The 23,353-nt window shown below is 36.3% G+C and overlaps 1 protein-coding gene across 1 annotated transcript in view; it reads left to right on the plus strand.

Moving 5' to 3' along the window:
- The window catches only part of OTOGL (otogelin like), a 168,672-nt gene that overhangs the window by 9,458 nt on the left and 135,861 nt on the right, over window positions 1-23,353 (plus strand). Inside the window, exons 5-10 of the mRNA XM_070454260.1 lie at window positions 1,212-1,310; window positions 5,411-5,565; window positions 10,891-11,012; window positions 14,564-14,769; window positions 20,658-20,785; window positions 21,145-21,251. Coding sequence (XP_070310361.1) covers window positions 1,212-1,310; window positions 5,411-5,565; window positions 10,891-11,012; window positions 14,564-14,769; window positions 20,658-20,785; window positions 21,145-21,251 — 817 coding nt within the window. The remainder of the gene's footprint in view (window positions 1-1,211; window positions 1,311-5,410; window positions 5,566-10,890; window positions 11,013-14,563; window positions 14,770-20,657; window positions 20,786-21,144; window positions 21,252-23,353) is intronic.

A 23,353-nucleotide genomic window follows, 5' to 3' on the forward strand; every position in this document is an offset into this window, starting at 1 on the left:
TTATGTATGCTTATGTAATTACTTTGACATTTATTGATTGGAAAAATACAATATTGTGACCTAAGATAAAATTCGAAGATATATGTATATATGTACCCCCACCAGAAAAAGAGAACTGCATTTAAATTTATGACAAATGTCATTTTTATCTATATTTATGATCAAAATTAAAACAGCTCATTTCTTGTCAGTTAAGATATAATTAGAGAGTTGTATGTCTTTAAAAGTGGAGACATTTTAGATCAATGGATCTTAAGGTGCAAGGATAATAGAGTTTTAAATTCTTGCCTTCTGCAGAGCTGTGGTTAAAATACCACAATTAGACTAGTGCCTTTCATGACCTTACCATACTCCAAAGAGAGCCAGTCTTTAGTAAACACTTGATGGTCACTCAAAGATGTTCTCTAGTTCTCTTGATGTGATGCTTAAATCCTTCCTGTTGAGGTTTGCCAGTGCTTCTTGTCTTCTCCTTATTAGAGGAGGGATTTTCACTGTGATTCATTTGCAGCTTTCAAACTCACTCAGGAGCTCATAGTTTCTTTCTTTCTCTTTCCAACATAATCCTTCGGGGTGATTTTTCTTCCCGTGAAAGAAAAAAAATATTTTTGGTGACAGCCAGCAGCAGCTTTGGCTTCTGCCCCATTAAAATTAGCTATGGGTCAGAAAGGATGCGTCATTTGCAATTAAGCCTGAGGATTAATGCACAACTTCAAATAGAATCTTTAATCGTTCTCTTAAAAAATAAGAATTTCTTTTCTAGTTCTATACTGTGCCTCATCCCTTGAGCTAATGATGGACGTTTGTCTTTAATAACGCCACACTTGCTCCTAGAGAGGTAGCTGATCAGTTGTGCAGCTGGTGCCAAACTCTGTCAAGGGAATCATCTGCAGCCTGTGTGTTTCTGGTTCTCATCATCTGGGACAGGGATTCCTTACATGGGAACTTGACCTTTCAATTGCCTGAAGGAGGCTAACCTTTGCTCTCAGGGTAGTTTGAGATGTGAAAGCCTGTCCTTCTTGTTTCACAGCACACATAATGAAATGAATTAGATAGAGACTTGAGGAGCTTAATTCTTTAGCTTATCAAGGCAGTAGGCCCAGGGCTCTGTTTGAGTTAACAGAGGTTACAGTTAGTCCAAGCTAAATCTTGATAGATTGTGTTTATAAAAACTGATGCATGCCAGAAAATAACTGATTGTTTTTGCACTCCAGGTTCTTGTCCTCATGAATGCCTTAACGGAGCTTTCTGTTCTAAGGCTGGTACATGTGACTGTCAAATATTTCAGGCTCTTGGGACACGGTGCCAGATTGGTAAGTTTCAGGGATACTTATGAGAGAATTATGAGGTGCTACAGAGAGCATGAAGGCATAATTTGCTGTATTAGTGTTCATCCTTTGGGATTTGGGACAATCATATTGTGTATTAACTAGAGTATCCACGATTTATTTCCAGTAATTTTGAAACAATGCGAAAGAAAATGGGTATGCCCTCTTTCACTTCTCATTGAACTCTACTAGTTCAAGTATTTTTTCTGGTTTTAGATTTTTTATTTAATTTTTAAAGTATAGTTGACTTACAGTATTATGTTATTTTTTTCATATTTTTTCTATCATGGTTCAAGGATATTGAGTATAGTTCTCTGTGCTATACAATAGGACCTTTTAGTTTACCCATTCTATATATAATACTTTGCATCTGCTGGTCCCAGACTCTCAATCCAACCCTTTCCCATTCCCAACCACCTTGGCAGTCACAAGTCTGTTCTATAAGTCTATGAATCTATTTCTGTTTTGAAGATAGGTTCATTTGTGTCATAGTTTAGATTCTACATATGAGTGATATCATGTGATATTTGTCTTTCTCTTTCTGATTTACTTTGCTTAGTGTGATAATCTCTGGGTCAATCCATGTAGCTGTAAATAGCATTATTTTATTCTTTTTTTTTATGGCTGAGGAGGATGCCACTGTATGTATTTATCACAACTTTATCCATTCATCTGTCAATGGACGTTTAGGTTGTCTCCATGTCTCGGCTCTTGTGAATAGTGCTGCTGTGAACATAGAAGAGCATGTATCTTTTTGAATTATAGTTTTGTCCAGATATATGCCCAGGAGTGGGCTTTTAGTTTTTTGAGGAACCTCCATACTGTTTTCCATGATGGCTATACCTATTTACTTTCCCACCAATGGAGTAGGAGGGTTCTCTTTTCTCCATGTCCTCTCCTGCATATTTGTTATTTGTAGACTTTTACATGATGGCCATTCTGACCAGTGTGAGATGGTACCTCATTGTAGTTTTGATTTGCATTTCTCTGATAATTAGTGATTTTTGTATGTATTCTTTAGAAAAATGTTTATTTGGGTCTTCTCATTTTTTTAATCATTTTTTTTTTGTTATTGAGCTGTATTGTACATTTGAGCTGATTGTACATTTTTGGAATTAAACTTTTGTTTCTCGCATCACTTGCAAATATTTTCTCTCAGTCCATAAGTTGTCTTTTCTTTCTAAGCTTTCCTTTGCTGTACAAAAGCTTATGTTTGGCTAGGTCCCATTTGTTTGTTTTTTGCTTTAATTTTTGTTGCCTTGGGAGACCGATCTAAGGAAATATTGGTATGATTTATGTAAAATAAAGCTTCGCCTGTGTTCTTCTAGGAGTTTCATGATGTCATATCTTATATGTGAGTCTTTAAGCCATTTTGACTTATTTTTGTAGGTGGTATGGAGTGTTCTAACTTCATAGATTTACATGTGGTTGTCCAGCTTTCCCAACACCACTTGCTGAAGAACCTGTCTTTTCCCCATTGTATATTCTTGCCTCCTTTGATAAAGATTAATTGACCATAGGTGTGTGGGTTTATTTCTGGGCTCTCTATTCTGTTTTATTGATTCATATGTCTGTTTTTATTCCAGCACCACACTGATTTGATTACTGTAGCTTTGTCTGAAGTCTGGGAGGGTTAGGCTTCCTGCTTTGTTATTTTTCCTCAGGATTGCTTTGTCAATCCTGGGACTTTTACGGTTCATATAAATTTGAGGATTATTTTTTCTAGTTCTGTGAAAAATTTCATGAGTAATTTGAGAGGGATTGCATTAAATTGGTATTTCACTTTGGGTAGTATGGCCATTTAACAATATTAATTCTTCCAACCCCAGAGCGTGGGATATTTTTCCATTTCTTTAAATCATCTTCAATTTCCTATATCAGTATCTTATAGTTCTCAGGGTATGAGTCTTAAACTTCCTTGGTCAGGTTTATTCCTAAAGTACTTTTTAAAAATGCGATTCAAGTTTTTTTTTTTCCATTTTAAATTGTATTTGCCTATTAAAACCGGGTTTCCATTCATCTTTCTTTTGTTGTATAAATTAGATTTGTTATTTGGAGCCACTCATTCTTTTTTGACTTTGAATTAATGGAATATTCTGAACATGGGCTTTTCTGGCGGCTCAGACAGTAAAGAATCTGCCTGCAATTCCAGAGATCCAGGTTCGATTCCTGGGTCAGGAAGATTTCCTGGAGAAGGGAATGGCTACTCACTCCAATATTCTTGCCTGGAGAATCCCATGGACAGAGGAGCCTGGAGGGCTACAGTCCATGGGGTCACAAAGAGTTGGATATGACAGCAACTAACACACTTTTTAAAAGAGAGAAATAGTACTGAGAACTCTTCAGAGCAGAGGGTTCTTAAACTTTTTTTTATCCACAGTATCTAATATAGTTCCCTACATCGATAATAAATAATAAAATCCATTTGTTTAATGAGTATTTACTGAGCATCTACTAGATCCCAGGCTGGACACTGGAAACAGTGAATAATACAGATATGTTTCTGCCCTGATGGAGATTACAGTCTAGAGGAGAGGACCAGGATATAAGATAACAGTAATTATATTATGATGTGCTATAAAGTGCAAGATTTTATGAAAATATGCAATAGACATAAGGCATACTATCAGAAAACACTGCCAGAATAATGAATAACTAGCTCTGTATTTTTTCTTGGAAAGGTCTAAGTTGGCCAAAGCTAATCTGTTTACATAAATTACAAAAAGAAAAGATATGATTGTGCCTTCTCTTTATGCTACCTATAGAGTATATTAACATACTATAATGTCTTAATCAATGAATGCTCAGTAAATGTCACTGATTCCCATATTAATTGAGAAAGAAGGGTAGAGAAAATAAAAATGGGCCATCCACAAAGGTGTAAAGGGAGATAGACATGGAGGCAACATGAGATGACTCTGCATGCTGCAAGACAAACACTGCTTACAATGTGACCAGTTTGAGGTCATGAATTCTGAAATTCTTTGGAATTTGGATGACTAATGCTCCCCATTCCCAGGTCCCAGATTTATAAACGTGATTTTTTGGCCAATGGTTAGTTTTCTCTGTGGATCCTGTTATGTTCAAAGAATTGCAGAGACCAGAATATTCTGATGCTGCCAGTGTAAATTTTTAGGATACTTTGTGGTGACATTCCTCTTTTTTAGAGTCATTATATTTGCTTTATCACTGTCACCTTCTTTTACTGTATCATTCTTCCCTCTCTTTCTCTCCTCCAAAGTCTTTGTTTGAAAGCAAAAATTAAGGAAGTTTCTAACATAAATCCTTTCTTCAACTTGAAGACCATGTTTTTCTTCAGGGGAACTTGACAGTTTTGAGAGCTGTTGGTAATTTGATGTTAGGTATTTTTCTCTGTGATATTGTCCACCAAAGAAGTAAGCATTTACTTTAATGAAAATAGAATCACCTACCATGCAGATGGTGACTGCAGCCATGAAATTAAAAGACACTTGCTCCTTGGAAGGAAAGTTATGACCAACCTAGACAGCATATTAAAAAGCAGAGACATTACTTTGCCAACAAAGGTCCGTCTAGTCAAGGCTATGCTTTTTCCAGTGGTCATGTATGGATGTGAGAGTTGGACTGTGAAGAAAGCTGAGCACCGAAGAATTGATGCTTTTGAACTGTGGTGTTGGAGAAGACTCTTGAGAGTCCCTTGGACTGCAAGGAGATCCAACCAGTCCATCCTGAAGGAGATCAGTTCTGGGTGTTCATTGGAAGGACTGATGCTGAAGCTGAAACTTCAATACTTTGGCCACCTCATGCGAAGAGTTGACTCACTGGAAAAGACCCTGATGCTGGGAAGGATTGGGGGCAGGAGGAGAAGGGGACGACAGAGGATGAGATGGCTGGATGGCATCACCGACTCTATGGGCATGAGTTTGAGTAAACTCCGGGAGTTTGTGATGGACAGGGAGGCCTGGCGTGCTGCAATTCATGGGGTTGCAAAGAGTCGGACACGATTGAGCGACTGAACTGAACTGAACTGAACCATGACTGAACTTTGTAAGAAACAGCTATCATTTGTGTTTTATTCTACTGAATATTATCCTCTTTCTTTTCAGTGCCAAACATGGGCAATGGCAGAGATGGGATTTGCAAAACCTGGGGACAATACCACTTTGAAACTTTTGATGGCATCTACTATTATTTCCCGGGAAACTGTTCTTACATTTTTGCAAAGGACTGCGGTAATTTGGAACCTCGGTATACTGTGTGGGTAGGTGATCCTAGGACATAATTAGTTCTTTCTGGCCAAGTCTGTATTTTTAAAGTACTAGACAAATGATGAAAAATATATAGTAATCATAGCATGAATACTTAGAGCTCTTATTAGGGAAGGAGGGGGCTGATTCTGAATGGGATGGGCCAAATCTGTAACTATTATGAGCATGTTTCTATGCAGATGGGGCCTAGGACTGGGAGAAGACTGGTTTGGATCCATAAGGTAGGGACATGTAGGCAATGCAGGAATGTCTGTATCATGGATATTGTAATGTCAACTCCAGTTGATATACTCATTTTTCAATTTTTATTTGATCAATTCAAAAGGAGAGGGTAGCTTCAGGCATCAATCATGCTACTTGTATATGTTTCCTTCTTGGCATTTCCAGTGTGATGGTCATCTGGAGTTTCTTAAAAGACATATCTCAGTGTGAACTGGGGACTGGAGTTTATGAAATGGAATGTATGAATTGCATAAACACAAGCTAGAGGATATGGGGACAGGTAGCTAATTTCTAGGTAGATTTATACTATATGATTGAACTCAGAGTTCTTAGTTGCAGCATTCTTGCTTCAGAAGAATTCATAGGAGAAACATCTCGAAATGTAAGCTTCAGGGAGCCTCTGGCTGATGTAAGGACATCAGGAAGGGACCTTTTTCCCTGCCTGCGTCTTCTGAATTTTCTGATACCTCAAAGCAAAACCAGAAAACTGCAGTGTTGTCCTGTTCTAAAGCTAAAACCCTCCATAGCCATCATTTGTTTGAATCTCTTTTTGAATCTCTCTGACATTTTGGAGTTGCCTAACTCTCCTCCTCTCTTAGATGAGGGAAATATTAAAAATTCAGTCCTGATGCTTTTTAACAGCAACGAATCCCTGTGACCTCAAAAGAAAATGAAGTCTATTGAAAGTTAACTTACGGGACATAAGGGTAAAAAATTGGAGGTCTCTTTAGATAGGGGAGTTAGGGATATGCATTTTTAGTTCATACAGGGCTCCTGTTCTCAGTTCACTGTTGTCCTTTACTCCTCCACTCCGGGAAGGAGTTACTGACTTTATCACTCAAACACCTTCTGACTCTTTCATTGAAATGTTCTTGTCCAGTGTCTGGCCCTTTTGAGGACTGAGGTGTCAACTAGATAATTGGGAGATAACACATAAAGCTCTGTGCTTTCAGAGTTAATAGATATTGTTTCTACTTGGCTCAGTTTGGTGGGTGGAATTTGTTTTCACATCAACAAATCCATTTATTTGAAATGTCATCTTTTCTCTGATTGTAAAGCTGTTCACCTCTTTTGTAGAAAATTGAAAAAATTCAAAGTATAAAAATACTATTAGAATTAGCAGTCAAGACTTACTAGTGCTAATGGCTTCATATATTTCCCTCTAAATTTTTCGTCTGGACTTTATACACACTTATAAAGGTGAAACTTTACTATGTATAATTTTCTTCACCACAATTTCACCTAATATTGTATCAAGAACTATTTTCCATGTCAAATGTTTTTGAGAAACACAAATTTTTTTAGCTGTACTTGTTCCAACTGTGGAGTACTGAAATTAGTTAATTATATTCTGTTTTAGATATTTAGATTTTAAAATATTTCAGTATTTTAAGAGACATGTATTTATAAATATCTTTATGCATATATACTTTTATATTTTTGATTATTTTTCTTTAAATTCAATTTTATTTTTATGAAAATAATACATATATTTAGTTTAAAAGATCTCATCAAGATACATGAAGATGAATAGCCCCTCTTTTTTCACTCCTTGACCCCAGCTAAAATCTGACTCTCCAAAGGCAATTACTTCAACTTTTTAGCTATTTCTTCTTATTTTTACCTAACACATTAAAATGTGCTATTATTTCTTTATTTTTCAAAGTTAGGACTTATTCACTTGTTACTATGGAAAATGGGAAGTCATCTGTCACATCATCCTTCCTGCCTCTACTACACAAACACACACACGCACGCACACATTCACACTTTCCTTTCCTCTTGTTAATGGAATTACATCACTGTTATTGGTTACATCATATGTGGTTTTTACATTATTGTCATTTACATATATTACATATATGAACAACAGCTCTATAAGTATTGTTGAGAGCTGAGCCTAATGTTATTGTGATTTCATTTCTCTTTGTACAATTTTATAGAATTAAGTTATCTCATTTTTTGTTTGCTGCATTTTCTATACTTTAATCATTTTTTTCCTTCAACTCCTCTCAATATGGTCAGATAAATCAGGCAGTCTCGATTTCTCTTTCCTTCCCATGAGTTATCCCTTTCTCAGTTTTTTATCCTCCTGTTCCAATTGGGACTCGTTGCTTTTGAGCCTACTGTACACCTAGCGTTGGGAATTTCTTTTCACATTTTCCTGGTGAGTTTCATTCTTCTCTCTCCTGGATTGGTTTCCCTGTTTCTTGTGCTTAGTCACTCAGGCATGCTTGACTCTCTGCGGCGCTATGGACTGTAGCCTACCAGCCTCCTCTGTCCATGGAATTTTCCAGGCAAGAATACTGGAGCAGGCTGCCATTTCCTACACCAGAGGATCTTCCTGACCCAGGAATAGAACCCACATATGTTACATCTCCTGCATTGACAGGCAGATTCTTTACCCCTAGAGCCACCCTTGTTTCTTAGGTCCTGTGAGATGTCTAGCAATTCTTGAGTTTTTGTTTATAATTGAGACACAGGCTCTGAAAGCTCACTGGATGCTCTGCTCATGTGGGCAGTGCTTGTATGTAGTGCTTTCTGGGTTGAGACACTTGTGTGTGGCCAGTTGAAGGGGCAGGAATCCTTTCCAGTCTTAACCAGTTTAACTCAAACTAGACTCCCCTGACTTCAAGTTCCTGGAAAACAACTTGGGCAATTTAGACTACCTGCTCCTTGGAGTACATGCCTATCTTTTGTAGCAACAATTAAGATGACCTTGATTAGAGAAGGCAAGTGAAATGGATTTGATTAGTGGTTATTCATATCTCAAGAGTGCATAGGAGGTAAATTTTTGAAGTCGGTTATAGTTTGGAAATCACTTTCAGAATTTTAAAATTCAATTCATTCTGATTTCTGATCATTTTGCATATGATCTTTTAAAATTCACCCTCTCTTTACGAAAATTTTTAGTTCTCTTTATCTCCAATATTCTGAGATGTCATGTGAATTGCTTTTTTCCCCCATATATTGTGCTGGGTACTTGATGAGCCCTTTCTAGCATTTCAAACAATTTAGTTTTGGAGTAATATTTATTTCTTAATTTCCTCTCTTTCAGTAATTCTGTAACTCAGATATTGGAGCTCCTGTCCCGAGTGATTCCTTAATTTTCTCATTGATTCATTTCTCTTTCCCATCTTTTTGCTTTTTTGTTTTGATATTTCTTTCCAACTATTAGGTATTTATTTTCCAGAATTCTATTTCAGTTATAAGTTTTTCCTATCATATTATCAATATCCAATCGCTTATTTTTATTCCTTGAATTTCACTTTTAGTTTTCTTGTTTCATGAATGGCATTTTCTCACTTTTCTCCCTGAAGATACCAATTACAGATTTTTGGAAGTTTATTTTTCTGAATTGTTTTTGACTCCTTTAATCTCCTTTTTTTTTTTTTTTGGTTTATTTGGCATCTGCCTTTCATGTTGCAGGCTTTCATCAAATGATCCATGAATGTTTATTCACATTTGAGTATTAGGTTCTAAAAGCTGGTTAGAAGCTCTGAATATGTGGATGGGGACTTTCTTGCCTAGTGGGAACTTGAGCAGGAAACCTCTAGTTTCATTAAATAAGCCCCAGATATTGATATCTGTGGGACTTCCCTGATGGCTTCAATGGTAGAGTCTGCTTGCAATTGGAAAACCCAGGTTCAATCCCTGAGTTGGGGAGATCCCCCGGAGAAGGAAGTGGCTACCCACTCCAGGATTCTTACCTGGAAAATTCCATGGACAGAGGAGCCTGTACAGTCCATGTGATTGCAAAGAGTCAGACATGACTGGGCAACTTTTACTTTCACTTCATTAGTATCTGTGCATCTTTTTCCATTTTGTTTATTCAAGGAAAAGCTTCCACTATCCTGTCTGAGGTCCTATGTCTGGATTCCTGGATACCGAGAACATTTTAGTTATACTTCTACTTTAGACTTTTGCATTTGCTATTCCTTTTGCCTGGAATGGTCTAAATATCCACTCCACATGGCTTGCTCTTGTATTTCCTTCATCTTTATTACTAGAATTTCCTCTTCTCAGTGAGGCTTTTGTTGGCCATTCAACCTAAACTCCCCCCTACCCTGACTGACAACAACCCTTGATACACACACTCTCTGTCTCTTTTCTCCATTTAATATTTCGCCATGTCATTTAGCCGAGTATATATTTCAATTACATGTAATTTTATTTTTTTATTAACTGTTTTCCTCTAATGAAATTTGTTTCATGAGGGCAGGTATTTTTGTCTATTTTGTTTGACTAATATATCTCCAGAATCTAGAACAGTCCTCAGTACATAAGTGATCAGTAAAATTTGCTTATTAATCACTAAATTATATTACATTCTTGCAATTTTAAAATTTTATATTATCATTGGTGATTTTCCTTATCAATTTTATTCTTTGAAAGTTCTTTTCTATCTATGTAGTTATCTATATTTTTTTCAGTTATTTTCTGGTGTCATTATTTGGACCTTTTGAGATTTATGTTGGTGGAGTAAGAGAATCTGATATTCCTCTTCTCCTTTCTTCCTCTCCTCTCTTTTCTTCCTTACTTAAATTGTTTTTTACTGGTAAACTAATTTTCTCATCAAATTTTTGATAATCACTCTTCCCTAAAGTGCCTGCACAATTTTATTTTTAGAGAGTTTTAGTTACTTTTGCAAGCTTTAAACATTACTCTATGTAGAACTCCCTTTGAAACTCTATTTCATGATTTTCTTCTTGAACAGGTAAAAATTATGGACACGAAAATTACAGATGTATTTCTTTGTGGTGCTCTACTGTCTTCCTATCAGAACTATTTTTTTTTCTTCTGATACATATCACATAGTTTTAGACTGTTACATCCTGCATGTGATGATTCAGCTCATTTAAATAAATAAGCTAGAATAACTTGTGCTTTATGAAGTTAATTCTGTTGTCCAATTCCTGAGGTCAATATCTTTTTTTTCTCTTGGAAATCCTAAATGTAGTTATAATTTTGTAAAGGCTCATGGAACTAATGCTTTAAAACTGCAGACATGCGTTGTGGACTTAATAACTCAAATGAAAACATGTATATGTGTTGTTGTTGGTTTCTGTGCTTCCTCTTGTTTTTCTCCCTTGAAGGTTCACAATAGCCCTAAGTGCCTTGGTTCAGTGTATTATTGTTATCGCTCGATCAGCTTGTTCTTTTCAGACCAAGAAGAAATTCGAATTTATGGGCATGAAATAAAAAAGAATGGAATCAGGTAAGATATGATAAATGATATAATGAAAACATCACAGATTAACAGAATTTCTAAATATCTCACTCTGGAACTGAATGTGGAGAGTAGGAAGAGAGGATTTCTTCAGCGGTAACCTTTGAGTTGGGCTTCCCAGGTGGTGCTAGTGGTAAAGAACTCTCCTGCCAATGCAGGAGACATGAGACACAGATTCAATCCCTGGGTTAGGAGGATCTCCTGGAGAAGGAAATGCATGGAGAATTCCATGGACAGAGGAGCATGGTGAACTCTGGTCCATGGGGTCGCAAAGAGTCAAACACAACAACAACCTTTAAGTTACAGCGTTTGCTCTTGTCCTTTAGTTGCTAAGTCAAGTCTTTTGCAACCCCATGGACTATAGCCTACCAGGCTGCTCCATCCATGGAATTTCCCAGGCAGGAATACTGGAGTAGATTGCTATTTCCTTCTCCAAGGATTTTCCTGACCAGGGATTGAACTCATGTTGCCTGCAGTAGCCGGTGGATTTTTTATCACTGAGCCACCAGGGAAGCCCTGAGTTAGAGCATGCAGATGTCAAAATTTCAGTAGCTCCAAAGCTAGCCAGGTAACAAGAAATCTGAACAGTTTAGCTTCCCTAACATTTGTGCAGGATACACATACACCTTTATTGGTAGAAATAAGATTGTTACATCTACTTGTAAGAGAGATTAAGGAAAAAGCCTCATAGTTCAACTCTTAAATTATTTTTTGCTGCCTTTCATAAATCTTTTCTTCTTCTTTTTTAAACAATCAAATTAAAACTGAACCTCTGAAAATCCATTCCAAATTTGTGTAAATGAACTTTAGGTATCACTTAGGATTTTCTGTTAGAGTTACCTGCAATAAATAACTGGTCTTGAATAGATAAGAGAGGGGCTTACTCCTAGAATTGAAACTTTTGGGGAAATGGATGTTAATTTATTTGATAGAAGGTTTTACATTTTAAACTAGAAGAACAGTGTAATAATCTATCTTCCAAGCTTAATAAGCATAGAAATACTCAATTTTAAGTTGCCTCTCAACCCTTGACACATTCTGTTTTCTCTGCTTAATATTTCTCTTTCATGTCATCAAGCATAGTATATATTTTAGTCACATTTTGTCATACATTTTATTAACTGTTTTCCTCTAATAGGGCATATTTTATGATGGCAGGTATTTTTTTTTTCTGTTTTGGCTGACATTACTTTGTCAAGAAAAGTAATTATCTGATAGAACAATTCTATCCATCATTCACAATTCACCAGCAAGTGTCTTAACCATGGGAATTCTTTCTGGTACAATAGCTGTAGCAACCTATGCTTTCTCAATTTAGATTCCTCAAGAGGCAGCAGGTGACAGCAGAAAGGCTTTAGATGAAGCACCAGGGGAGGCAGGCTCTGACCCAGGCTTTGTCATAGTCAAGCAACCCCAAGCAGCCCCTCTTGGGCTTATTTTCTTGATCAGTTGGGTTATGTACTTTTCAATTTCTTATAAAAGAAAGCTTATCCATTTGAATGGGAAAGTAGTATATTTATGTATATATTTCTTGGAGCTCAATTTAAATAGTGGTTCAGGATTTTTATATGGAATTTGGGATAGCATAGCGGGCACCTAAAATTATGGTTTTATAAAACAAAAGTGTCATTCAATTAGATTTTCAAGAATACCAACCCTTTGTTAAAAATAGGAGATCACATTTAAATTTTAAGTTAGAGAAAATATTATTTTGAAGATTTCCATTTGTATAATAAAAAGGAAATGGTTTCCTTATTATTCAGCTAAATTGCTTATAATAATGCTCTTCTTGGCCTAAGACCTATCTCATAGCAGGTGCTAGAGAAATGTTTACCAAAAGGAAATCAAATGCGTGAGACTCTGCACCTCATATTTTACCTTTCTCGATTTCAGTTGCCTCCCCTGTGAAATGAAGGGTTTTGGTACATATGAACCTGTGAATAATTTTCGGAATGAATCTGTGCATTCATTTTAGTTTACATTGTTATTGTTTCCTGCCTGGGTTGCATGGGGTTTTTCTTAAATCTATGGGAGATTATCAAATTTTTAGAATCACCACTCATCTCTACTAGCATCTTTTATGTTATTTTCAAAAATTGTGTACTTAATCAAATTTCCTGTGAAAGAGATCATGTGACAAATGACTAAACCAAGGAATACCCACAACAGAGCAACTCTTGCAGTGAACTCCTCCCTGCAGTGAACATCCCATTGCAATGGAATATCTTTATAAAACATGACTCACTTTTCTCAAGTATAGCTTTTGTAAACTTGCAAACTTAAAAAATATTATTCATACTAACTTCTTCTTCTTATTATTATTCATACTAACTTACCTTCAATTTAAAATGAATTTCTTGTGTTTTTAATTTTAATAAGTATAGATTATGACAGGAAAGTCTTCTTATTTATTCTCCAGTATAAATTTTAGTTATTTTCTTATTCTTAAAATGAAATCTTATGGCTAGATAATTATCTGCAAACATCTTTGTGCAAATGATTACAGACATTTGAATCGTTTCTTTGGGGACTATCCCTTTGTTAACGAGTATTCTTAATCTTATAGTTTTTATTTCATGTAGCCATGTTAACTTCCTGGAGAGGAACTCAATAATTCAAAATTTTTGAGAGAAGTATATGAACTTACCTACTAACCTCTCATTTTACTCACTTTATTGTTTATAATTTTCAGTTAGCATGGCTATTTTAGTAAAAATGATTTTTTTCCTCTCATTTCCTTAATCACTAACACCTGCTCTTTCCTGTAATACTTTCTGATGGACGGAGGACAGTGTTCTTTAAAAAGCATTCTAGGGGACTTACTGTGCTTTAAAGTGCCTAACTGTTTCGTTTTCTTCAGTTCTCTTATGTCTCTCACTTCTCTTGTATGTGTACGTGTTTGTGAAAAGTGGAAAGACTAGACATTGGATCAGGAGTTCAACTATTCAGTGTGACACTTGCTTAAATAGATCAAATTGTATGCAACTTAAAAATTATGAATATAATCCCTATGCAATACTGCATGGAAAGTATCTTTATTCTTAAAGATATACTTTGCAGCATTAAAGCTGTAAATCATAATTAATGATGCCTAGACTTTTTTCATGGGAAAATGGTGATTTGTATCCAGGTGATATTTTGAGGATAGGAGGTCTTAATTCCTTTTAGCCAGTTTTAAAACAAAATTAAACAAAATAACCACTGAAGCAACATGTTTACATACTTTGAGCATTGTTTGTTCTTAGTTTCAAAATTGTTGAGCAGCGTTTTTAGATGATCTTAAACTCTCTTTAAGTATAAAATCTAAATAAGTATGCAGAAATAGGTATAATTTTTCCTGCATTTATTTCAATATTAAAATTTCAAAAATGTTGAGATTTTCTATAGGGTGCTTCCTTGGGAAATCTAATTGCATGGTTTATTCAACAATTTTGAATAATAATTATCTCTTATTTCTCTGTCACTTCAAGAAAGAAATAGATCATCTGTAATTGATGTTTCATCATAATTATTAGATTGCCTGTGTTCTGTTTTTCAAGTTTAACATTGCCTCAGACAATTGGACAGGTTTTCATTGAGAAACTAGCTGACTATATTCTGGTGAAAACAACCTTTGGTTTTTCATTGGCTTGGGATGGAATATCTGGAATTTACTTGAAGCTGTCTGAGGACCATAAAGGGAAATCATGTGGCCTATGTGCAAACTACAATGGCATTCAATCTGATGATTTCATCATTCAGCAAGGTGAGCAGGTGGAGGAGAAGAAATGGGTGGGTACCTCTGAGGTCTTCTCTCTGCACTGATCACTCTGTTTATACACCCAGAAGGGTACAAAACTTGTTCTAGGTTGGGTAAAAAATGGTAGCTATTACTTGCCTGCTTACATGATTTTAAGTGACATTTGAACAGGAAAAGGTTTTTGGTCATTCTTGAAATCCATGAGCTAATTTACATTTGTTAAATTAATATAAGTCAGGTGTTACTCATGTAACGAATACTAAGTGAGCATTTACTTTGTGTCTGGCCCTGTTGTAGGAGCTTGGGATATGTCAGGGAGCAAAGCAAAAACTCCTCCCTTCTTGGTGCTTATATTTTGCCCCATTTGGGGCAAACTTGTCTACTTTTGGGCAAAACATATTTTGCTTCTAGTCTGGATAGGAATAAATTAAATGACTGCCACACAATAGTTTTGTGAATGTAATAAAATGTAAGCAGAATTTATAAAAGTTGAAAAATAACTTGGAAAGGTTTTTTTTTTGATTATGTATGATGATGTACACATCATTCACTCAACTTCATTCTAAGTCATGAAACTAATCTCCGTGAGCTATTAAAAATAGGTTCTGTTTTGGTATGGGTGCTAGTGTGCAGTGGCAACAAAATAAGAGAATAACAGGACTCACTCATGATTTAAGCCGTATATAAATGTGTAATAAAAAAGAATGCTGTGCTTAGTACCAGTGGACCTGGCTTTGAATCTTGTTCTAAGTCTTACAGGTTTTATAACTTGAGGCATCTCAATTAATCTCTCTGATTCTCAGTTTCTTCAGCTGTAAAATAGGAATTAAAATAATTTGTAACTCACAGTGTTATTAATAATCATAACATAGATTCATACTATTTATAGTAATAGTTGATATGAGTACATGGGCTTCCCAGATGGCTCAAGAATCTACCTGCTAAGCCGAGGACATGAGTTTGGTCCCTGGAGCAAGAAGATCCCCTGGAGAAGGAAATGGTAACCCACTCCAATATTCCTGCCTGGGAAATCCCTTGGACATAGGAGCCTGGCAGGCTACAGTCCATGAGGTCAGAAAAAATTGGACATGACTTAGCGACTACACAACAATAACAATATGACCACATAGCTACGTTATCCCTATCTCTTACAACATCATTCATGTAAGTGAAGGTCACTCAGTGATGTCCGACTCTTTGTGACTCCATGGACTATACAGTCCGTGGAATTCTCTAGGCCAGAATACTGGAGTGGGTAGCCTTTCCCATCTCCAGGGGATCTTCCCAACCCAGGAATTGAACCCAGGTCTCCTGCATTGAGGCAGATTCTTTACCAGCTGAGCCATGTAAGGTGGGTGGTATTTTCTTAATTTTACGATGAGGACACAAGGTGATGTGCCCGATGTAACATGGCTTACAAATGGTGCTATCAGAATTGAGTTATAGTTCCAACTCGCTCCCAATGCTATGCCTAGATAAATATGAGAGATATATACTTTAATCTGTAAAAGTGCTATATAATATTTTTTGTTTTACATTATAAAATTAATGAGAAGAGTTGCCCATATGTTGAGTTTTAAGGGAATGAAAGTCCTACTTAGAGTGTGAGTTCTGGAATCAAATTCTGCTTTGCCACTTATTGAACTTTCTAAGTTTAATGGTATACAAGTCGTGTGTACTTCATAGAGTTGCAAGGTTTAAATGAGATAATCCGTGCAAAATATTTAGTATAGTGCCTGGCGTGGCACATTGTTAATTACTGAATTATTTACTATTATTTATTGTTAATTACTGTTAATTATTTACTGTTATTATTAATTATTGTTAATTACTGGCTAATTTATAGCCATCTCCAAGTGCTGTCAATAAGCCTATAATGGAGCCAACAGGAGAATGTTTGACTAAAGACATTGCTTTAAGAGGCCCTTGTTAATATGCTAACATTTTCCTTGTATGGATACTGCTTCATCAGTGTTAGTTTACTAGTAGCTAAAGAGCAGGGCTTCAAGGAGTCAATTTTCTTACATAAAAAATGGAGATAATAATAACCCTGAGGCTTTCCCAGATTGTGAGGATCTAATGAGAAAATGTAAACCAAAGTGTTTAAAAGTGAGTACAATACAAATATGCAGCTTAGAGATCATCCTGAAATGGTGTTTTGCATCCAGTTGGGTATTTGGAAATGAGAGAGTTCGCAAAGTTGGCATGTTGAGACTATATTGGGAAGTAGGGTTTTGGACCCAGGCAGAACCAATCAGATGTTAATTATTGATTTCTTTTTCTTCTGTATCAAAGCTTTATGAGTATTATTGAGAGCTAGAAAAGAGTTAAAGAAGACTGCTATGGGTAACTTCCCCGGGGACGTTTAGGGAGCATGGTACAGAAATTGTGGATGGAAAATAGCGTCTGCTCTTGTTAGAGGCAGAGAGATTCAGATTAGGGTTTGAGTTAAAAGTCAGACAGACTTTGATAACCTGGAACATGGAATGGTTGCTCGCAGTGACATCATTGGGCTGCATGTAAAGGACTGTTAGCAGGTTGTTGTGGGAGGATACCAGAAGGAGGAGATTTGACTGAATTATGGCTGAGCTGGCAGTAGGCAAGAAGGATCCTGGAAAGTATGTGGAAGAGAGATTTCAGCTTTTTCACAATTTTATTTAGTGTGTACTGTCAAGCAGGCTTCCTAGGTGGCCCTAGTGGTAAAGAACCCGCCTGCCAATGCAGGAGATACAGGAGACGCGGGTTCGATCCCTGGGTCGGGAAGATTCCCTGGAGGAGGACATGGCAACCCACTCCAGTACTCTTGCCTAGAGAATCTCATGGACAGAGGAGCCTGGTGGGCTACAGTCCATAGGGTTGCAAAGAGTTGGACATGACTGAAGTGACTTGGCATGCCTGTACATAGTGTAAAGCAGAATGATTTAAAGAACTAACTTACAGTAATTTATAAGGATGTGGCTAGAACCTGCCTTTTGATTTTCTTCCATACTGTAATAATGCAAGAAGATGTCCGCAGTTGAGCTGTGTTACCTTTAGCTTAAAGATGCCTAGTATTCATATATCCCCTCCCTTTTGAACCTTCCTCCCATCTCCCAAATCTATACCTATAGCTGATTCATGTTCAGGTTTGACAGAAAACAAGAAAATTGTGTAAAGCAATTATCCTTCCAAAAAAAATAAATTAAAAAAAAATGCCTAGTATTTCCTTGAAACTAATCAGCAAAGTCTGTACTTTGCTGATTAGATAAATCTTTAGAGGCAGAGCAGTAGTTTGACTGAATGCCACTGAATTCATTGTTTCTTAACAGTGATTAAAATTGTATTTCTCTGTGCATTCCTATGCATTCTTCAGGCATGATTTCACAAAGAAACGAGCCTTTTCAGAATTTCTGTAGATATAGAAAGATTTAAGTTTGTTTTCTAGTTGAGATTCTTATTCCATAATTCATGTCTATAGCTAGCTACACACATCATAGAACCCCTGATTTTCTCTTGTTTTTCCCAGCATAATAATTAATAGTGTCTCTCTTTCACTCTCAGAAGTGTCCCAATATGGACAATAAATTACTTCATTTGTAGCACATTTTATATGAAGCATTTTAGTTTTAGTTTTGCAGGCTCCAGGACCACCAGTTGGTATGAATTTAAAGTCTCATAGTAATGCAGTGCAGTGTAATAAAAACAGCTAAATATGTGGTTAAAAGTTGGAATAAAAATGACCTCTACAGGATTGCCCAGGTTGTTTAGTTACATTAAAATTTGTGTATAAATACGGAAAAAAGTGGGCCTCTAGGAAATATTTTTGATTCGTCAGACCTTTAAAATATGCTGGAGACTTCCCTGGTTGTCCGGTGATTAAGAATCCACTTTGTAAAAAAAAAAAAAGAATCCACCTTGCCGTGCAGAGGCGCAGATTCGATCCCGAGTGGGTGAACTAAGGTCCTCCACGTGGGGCAGCTACGCTGGTGCATCACAACTAGAGTGTCTGTGCACTACAGCGAAAGATCTGCAGGATTCAACAAAGGTCCTGAGTGCAGCACAGAAACCCAGTGCGGCCGAATAAATGAATACATATTTTCAAAAGGACCTTTGAAAGAAAAACTTATGATGGTGCTTTGAAATGAAATGTGACTACAAATGTATTTAAAAGGAACATTAGTTTCCCCTTTTAAAAATTAAGTATGTTAGATCCAACCTATGCTTTGCTGAGTGTGACACATTTCCAACACTATCAGAGAATGAGGTGGACCAAACATCTAGGATTCTAATAATCTATTTAATAAACATAGCAAACTTCCTTGTACTTATTTGTGCCCTTATTTAGCAAATATATTTTGAGCACCCACTCTATACAAGATAGTAATCTAGGGATCTAGCAATAGGATGGCTTAGACAAGCTCTCCCCTTTCATTTAGTGGAAGGCAAAGTAAATAAAGAGACAAATTAAAGCACAATTTTTTGTGAGCAATGGCAGCCTTGGAAAAAAAGGGGGAAAGGAGACTGATAGAACAGTGTTTGTTTAGAGGGTCTAGATCACGTGCCGGAGAAAGCTTCTCTGAGGAGGTCATACTGAATAGAATTCCACGTGAAGTCAGGGAGAGAGCAGAGGGAAGGTTGGGGGGAAGAGTGATATTGAAGGAGGAAATGCAAAAGCGAAAGCAGAAACAGGGTGGGAATGAGCATGAGTGAAGAATGGTGTAAAGCCCGAGTGCTTGGAGTAGGCTGACCAAGAATAGGAGTGGAAGATGTAAGACAGGTGGGGCGGGGTAGAGTGGATGAGGAGGTGGGGAGTCGGGGAAGTGCAGAGGCCAGATAAGAAAGTCTTTCAGGCCCCAGTAAAGTTTGGGATTTTATACCAACAGAGCAAAGCTTTCTTAGGGGTAAACTTCCATGATCTTTCCAACAATTGGTAGTAGTAAGTAGACATCTTCCTATCTGGAAGAAACTGAGAGTAGTGAGCCATTTGACTTGTTATTTTTGATTCTCGTGGTGCAGTAACTTGTGTTGTACGGTAGACCTGTGGCTGTGTGTATCTCAGTGGTGGAGAAGCTAATTCAGACATGAAGGCTAGCTGTTAGATGAAACTTCAAGATGTCATCTTGTTTGGATCTGCTAAGGAATCATGGTTTCAGAGTCAGCCCTTGTCTGAACGTGGGGCAGAATTCATGTTCACGCCAGGCCCTGGACTTGTCCTCGGACGGACAGAAGGCCGAGTGCTCTCAGCGACTGTCCGCTTGTTGCTGCAGTACATTAGCTCCTGAATCTTGCTTCAGAATACTGCCGGGATGGTATCTGGATTCTTCATCTGTCCTGAGCATCTTTAGAAACACTATTCAGTATAGACACATGAAATTAATTCACTTCTTAGTCCCCTCTTCTCCAGCTGTCTTTTCCATTTTTTCATTGTCTGTATGTCCATTCTCTGAAATCTCCATGAGGGCTCTAGGTACCCCTAAATGGAGCTACAATTTTAGTAAGGTTCTGACTAATGTCAAGTAGAATGAAAGGGCTGTCTGAAAATTTTTATGCCAAACATTTACTTATGTTTTTAGTTTTATGCATATTTTCCTACTCTTTGCAGTATACACTGCAGGCTAATTAGTACTTTCCTGGTGTGCACGTGGTGCCACTCACTTTCAACACTCCCACATGCTCCTTCAATGGAGCTTCCTTTTCTACTCCAAGGGTATTAGTGGTATTTGGTACTTAAACTTTTTCAATTTATTTTTATGGATATTATGCTAAAGCAATTCTATAGTCTACTATCATTGGTTATAAAGTTATAAAGTTACTGAGTTTAGCTTTTTGACCAGAAATTTTATGTTGGTGAACTGTGTGTTTGTGGAAAGTGATCCTATTACACATACTTGTGTGTGTGTGTTTGTGTGTAATAGAGGACTATACAGAAGACATTGCTGTGTTTGCAAATAGTTGGTCGGTGCAAACTGCAGATGACACCAAATGTGTACCCACACCCTCAGATTTTCCAAATCCTTGCTCCAGCGGAATGCCAGCATTTGAGGTAAATATGATGTGAAAAACTTTGGCATGTTGGATACAGCACACGTATAACTGTATTTGTATATTTCACACTAAGCATTTTTAGTGTAAATATAACATAATTAAATGCTATTAAATTCCAGAAATGTAATGCAAGAAGAATAAATTTGTGTTTACTTCCAAAATGATGAATGCAATGAGCTTCATAAAAGTGGTGCTCGTTATGAAAATAGTTAGAAAATGTTGTTTAAATTTGTAAGCCTACATACCTTCTCTTTCCTAGTAAGAACAGAGAATCTTGCAAATAGATCAACAGAACGAAATGAGAGTACATGCATATCATTTAGTATGTGCTAGTGACTACCGTCTTTTTCTGCATAGGCAATCTTCTTCAAGTGTCAGATCCTCTTGCAATTTCCCTTTTTGAGCTGCCATGAATATATTGATCCATATTTATATATTGCCAGCTGTGTTAATGATCTTTGCAAGTAAGTGAAATAATTAGTATTTATAATGAAATTCTTTTATCCAAAAAGAAGAGCAAAAGCCATTCTATAACTTTACTATCTCAGCAGTTGGGATGTAGTGGGAAATGTAAAACATAAGCTGTACTAACAGCTATTAAGAATTTACTGGGTCATAGTCACATTGCACTTGAAAATATGTGATGATAATGATGATGATGGTGATAGTTGCTCAGTCATGTCTGACTCTTTGCGACCCCATGGACTGTATAGTCCATGGAATTCTCCAGGCCAGAATACTGGAGTGGGTAGCCTTTCCCTTCTCCAGGGGATCTTCCCAACCCTGGGATCAAACCCAGGTCTCCTGCATTGCAGACAAATTCTTTACCAGCTGAGCCACAAGGGAAGCCCCAAAATATGTGGGTTATTTTCAAATATCTTTTGATATTGATTTCTCACATAATTCCACAGTGATAAGAGAACAGACTCTGTATGATTTCAATACCTTTAGGCCGTGAAAGTTTGGCATCTTGTATTATGTCCCTGGATATGTTCCAGTGTCTCCTAGTTTATAGTCTATGGGAACTTGAATAGAATTTGTATCCTACTTTGTATGAAAATTGTATAATCTTAATTATTTTTCATTGGTTCATGGTGTTTTCCAGGCCTACCATATCCTTCTACTTTTCTGTATATTCATTCTATTAATTTTTGAGAGTTTGATACCGAAACTCCAACTAAAAAAAGAGTATAAACAATAATGAAAATATGAAAAAATGAGACATGAGTTATATTGATGATAAAGTTACAGATTCTGCTAAGAACATTGCCTTATGTATTGCCTATGTGTGTAACTGAAAGAAATGCTAAATATAAACAGAAAATTAGGGAAAATAAACATGTAATATTTTTCACACCAAGGTTACAGGCTCCTGCATTCACTCCTGGGTTAAGAACACCATACAAAGGTGGTTGTCTAGGGAGTAAATTCAGTGAGACTCATCATAGTATGTTCATCAATATAGATTACCATTATTGAAGTCTTTATTTTTTCAAAAATTTAACAAGTAAAAGATGCATGCACACCAGTATTCATAGCAGCACTATTAACAATAGCCAAGATATGGAAACAATTTAAGTGTCCATGAACAGATAAATGGATAAAGAGGATGTGGCATAAGGGGACATATGAATGTATGTGGCAGAGTCATGTTGATATATGGCAAAAACCAACACAATATTGTAAAGCAAATATCCTTGGAGTCAAACTAAATTAAGAAAGAAGATGTGACATATCTATATATACAAATACTACTCAGTCATAAAAAGAATGAAATAATGCCACTTGCAGCAACATGGATGAACCTAGAGATTATCAGGCCAAGTCAGAAAGAGAGAGACAAATACCATATGCTATCACTTATATGTGAAATCTAAAATACTATGCAAGTTAACTTATTTATTAAATAGAAACAGACAATCATAGAAGACAAGCTTATGTTACCAAAGGGGAAGAGCTGTGGGGAGGGATAAATTAGGAGTTTGGGACTAGCAGATACAAACTACTGTATATAAAATAGATAAAGAACAAAGTCCTACTGAATAGAGCAGGGAACTGTATTCAATATCCTGTAATAAAACATAATGGAAAAGAAAATGCAAAAGAATGTGTATATATGTATAACTGAATCACTTTGCTATACACCAGAAACTAACACAACATTGTAAATCAATTATACTTCGATTTGAAAAAAAATTACCAAATGTATGTGATTAGCAGTCTTGAATGTTAGAGAGTATCTCAAGAAATTTTTAATATGCTTTTATTTTTTAAGTATTCCAAGAAGTATAAATGGTATATGGAAACATTGTTATGAAAGACCAGACTAATTTTTGTTTGAATAAAAGAAAATAGGAAATTAAATCCTGGTAGGTTGTTAGGAGGTTTAAGTTTACCAAAGGTGAAAACAAACAGGAAAGTTTGAGGTAGTGTGAAATTATGTTACTTATAATCACTCTGCCTTTAATTCAATTTAACACATATTTCCTGAGTGTCTATTCTGAGCTGAGCATTATGTCACATTATGTCACATCTTGGTGCATTAGAAACAATTTATTATGTTTAT

Source organism: Odocoileus virginianus, chromosome 24 (assembly GCF_023699985.2).
Source record: "Odocoileus virginianus isolate 20LAN1187 ecotype Illinois chromosome 24, Ovbor_1.2, whole genome shotgun sequence".
Lineage (NCBI taxonomy): Eukaryota > Metazoa > Chordata > Mammalia > Artiodactyla > Cervidae > Odocoileus > Odocoileus virginianus.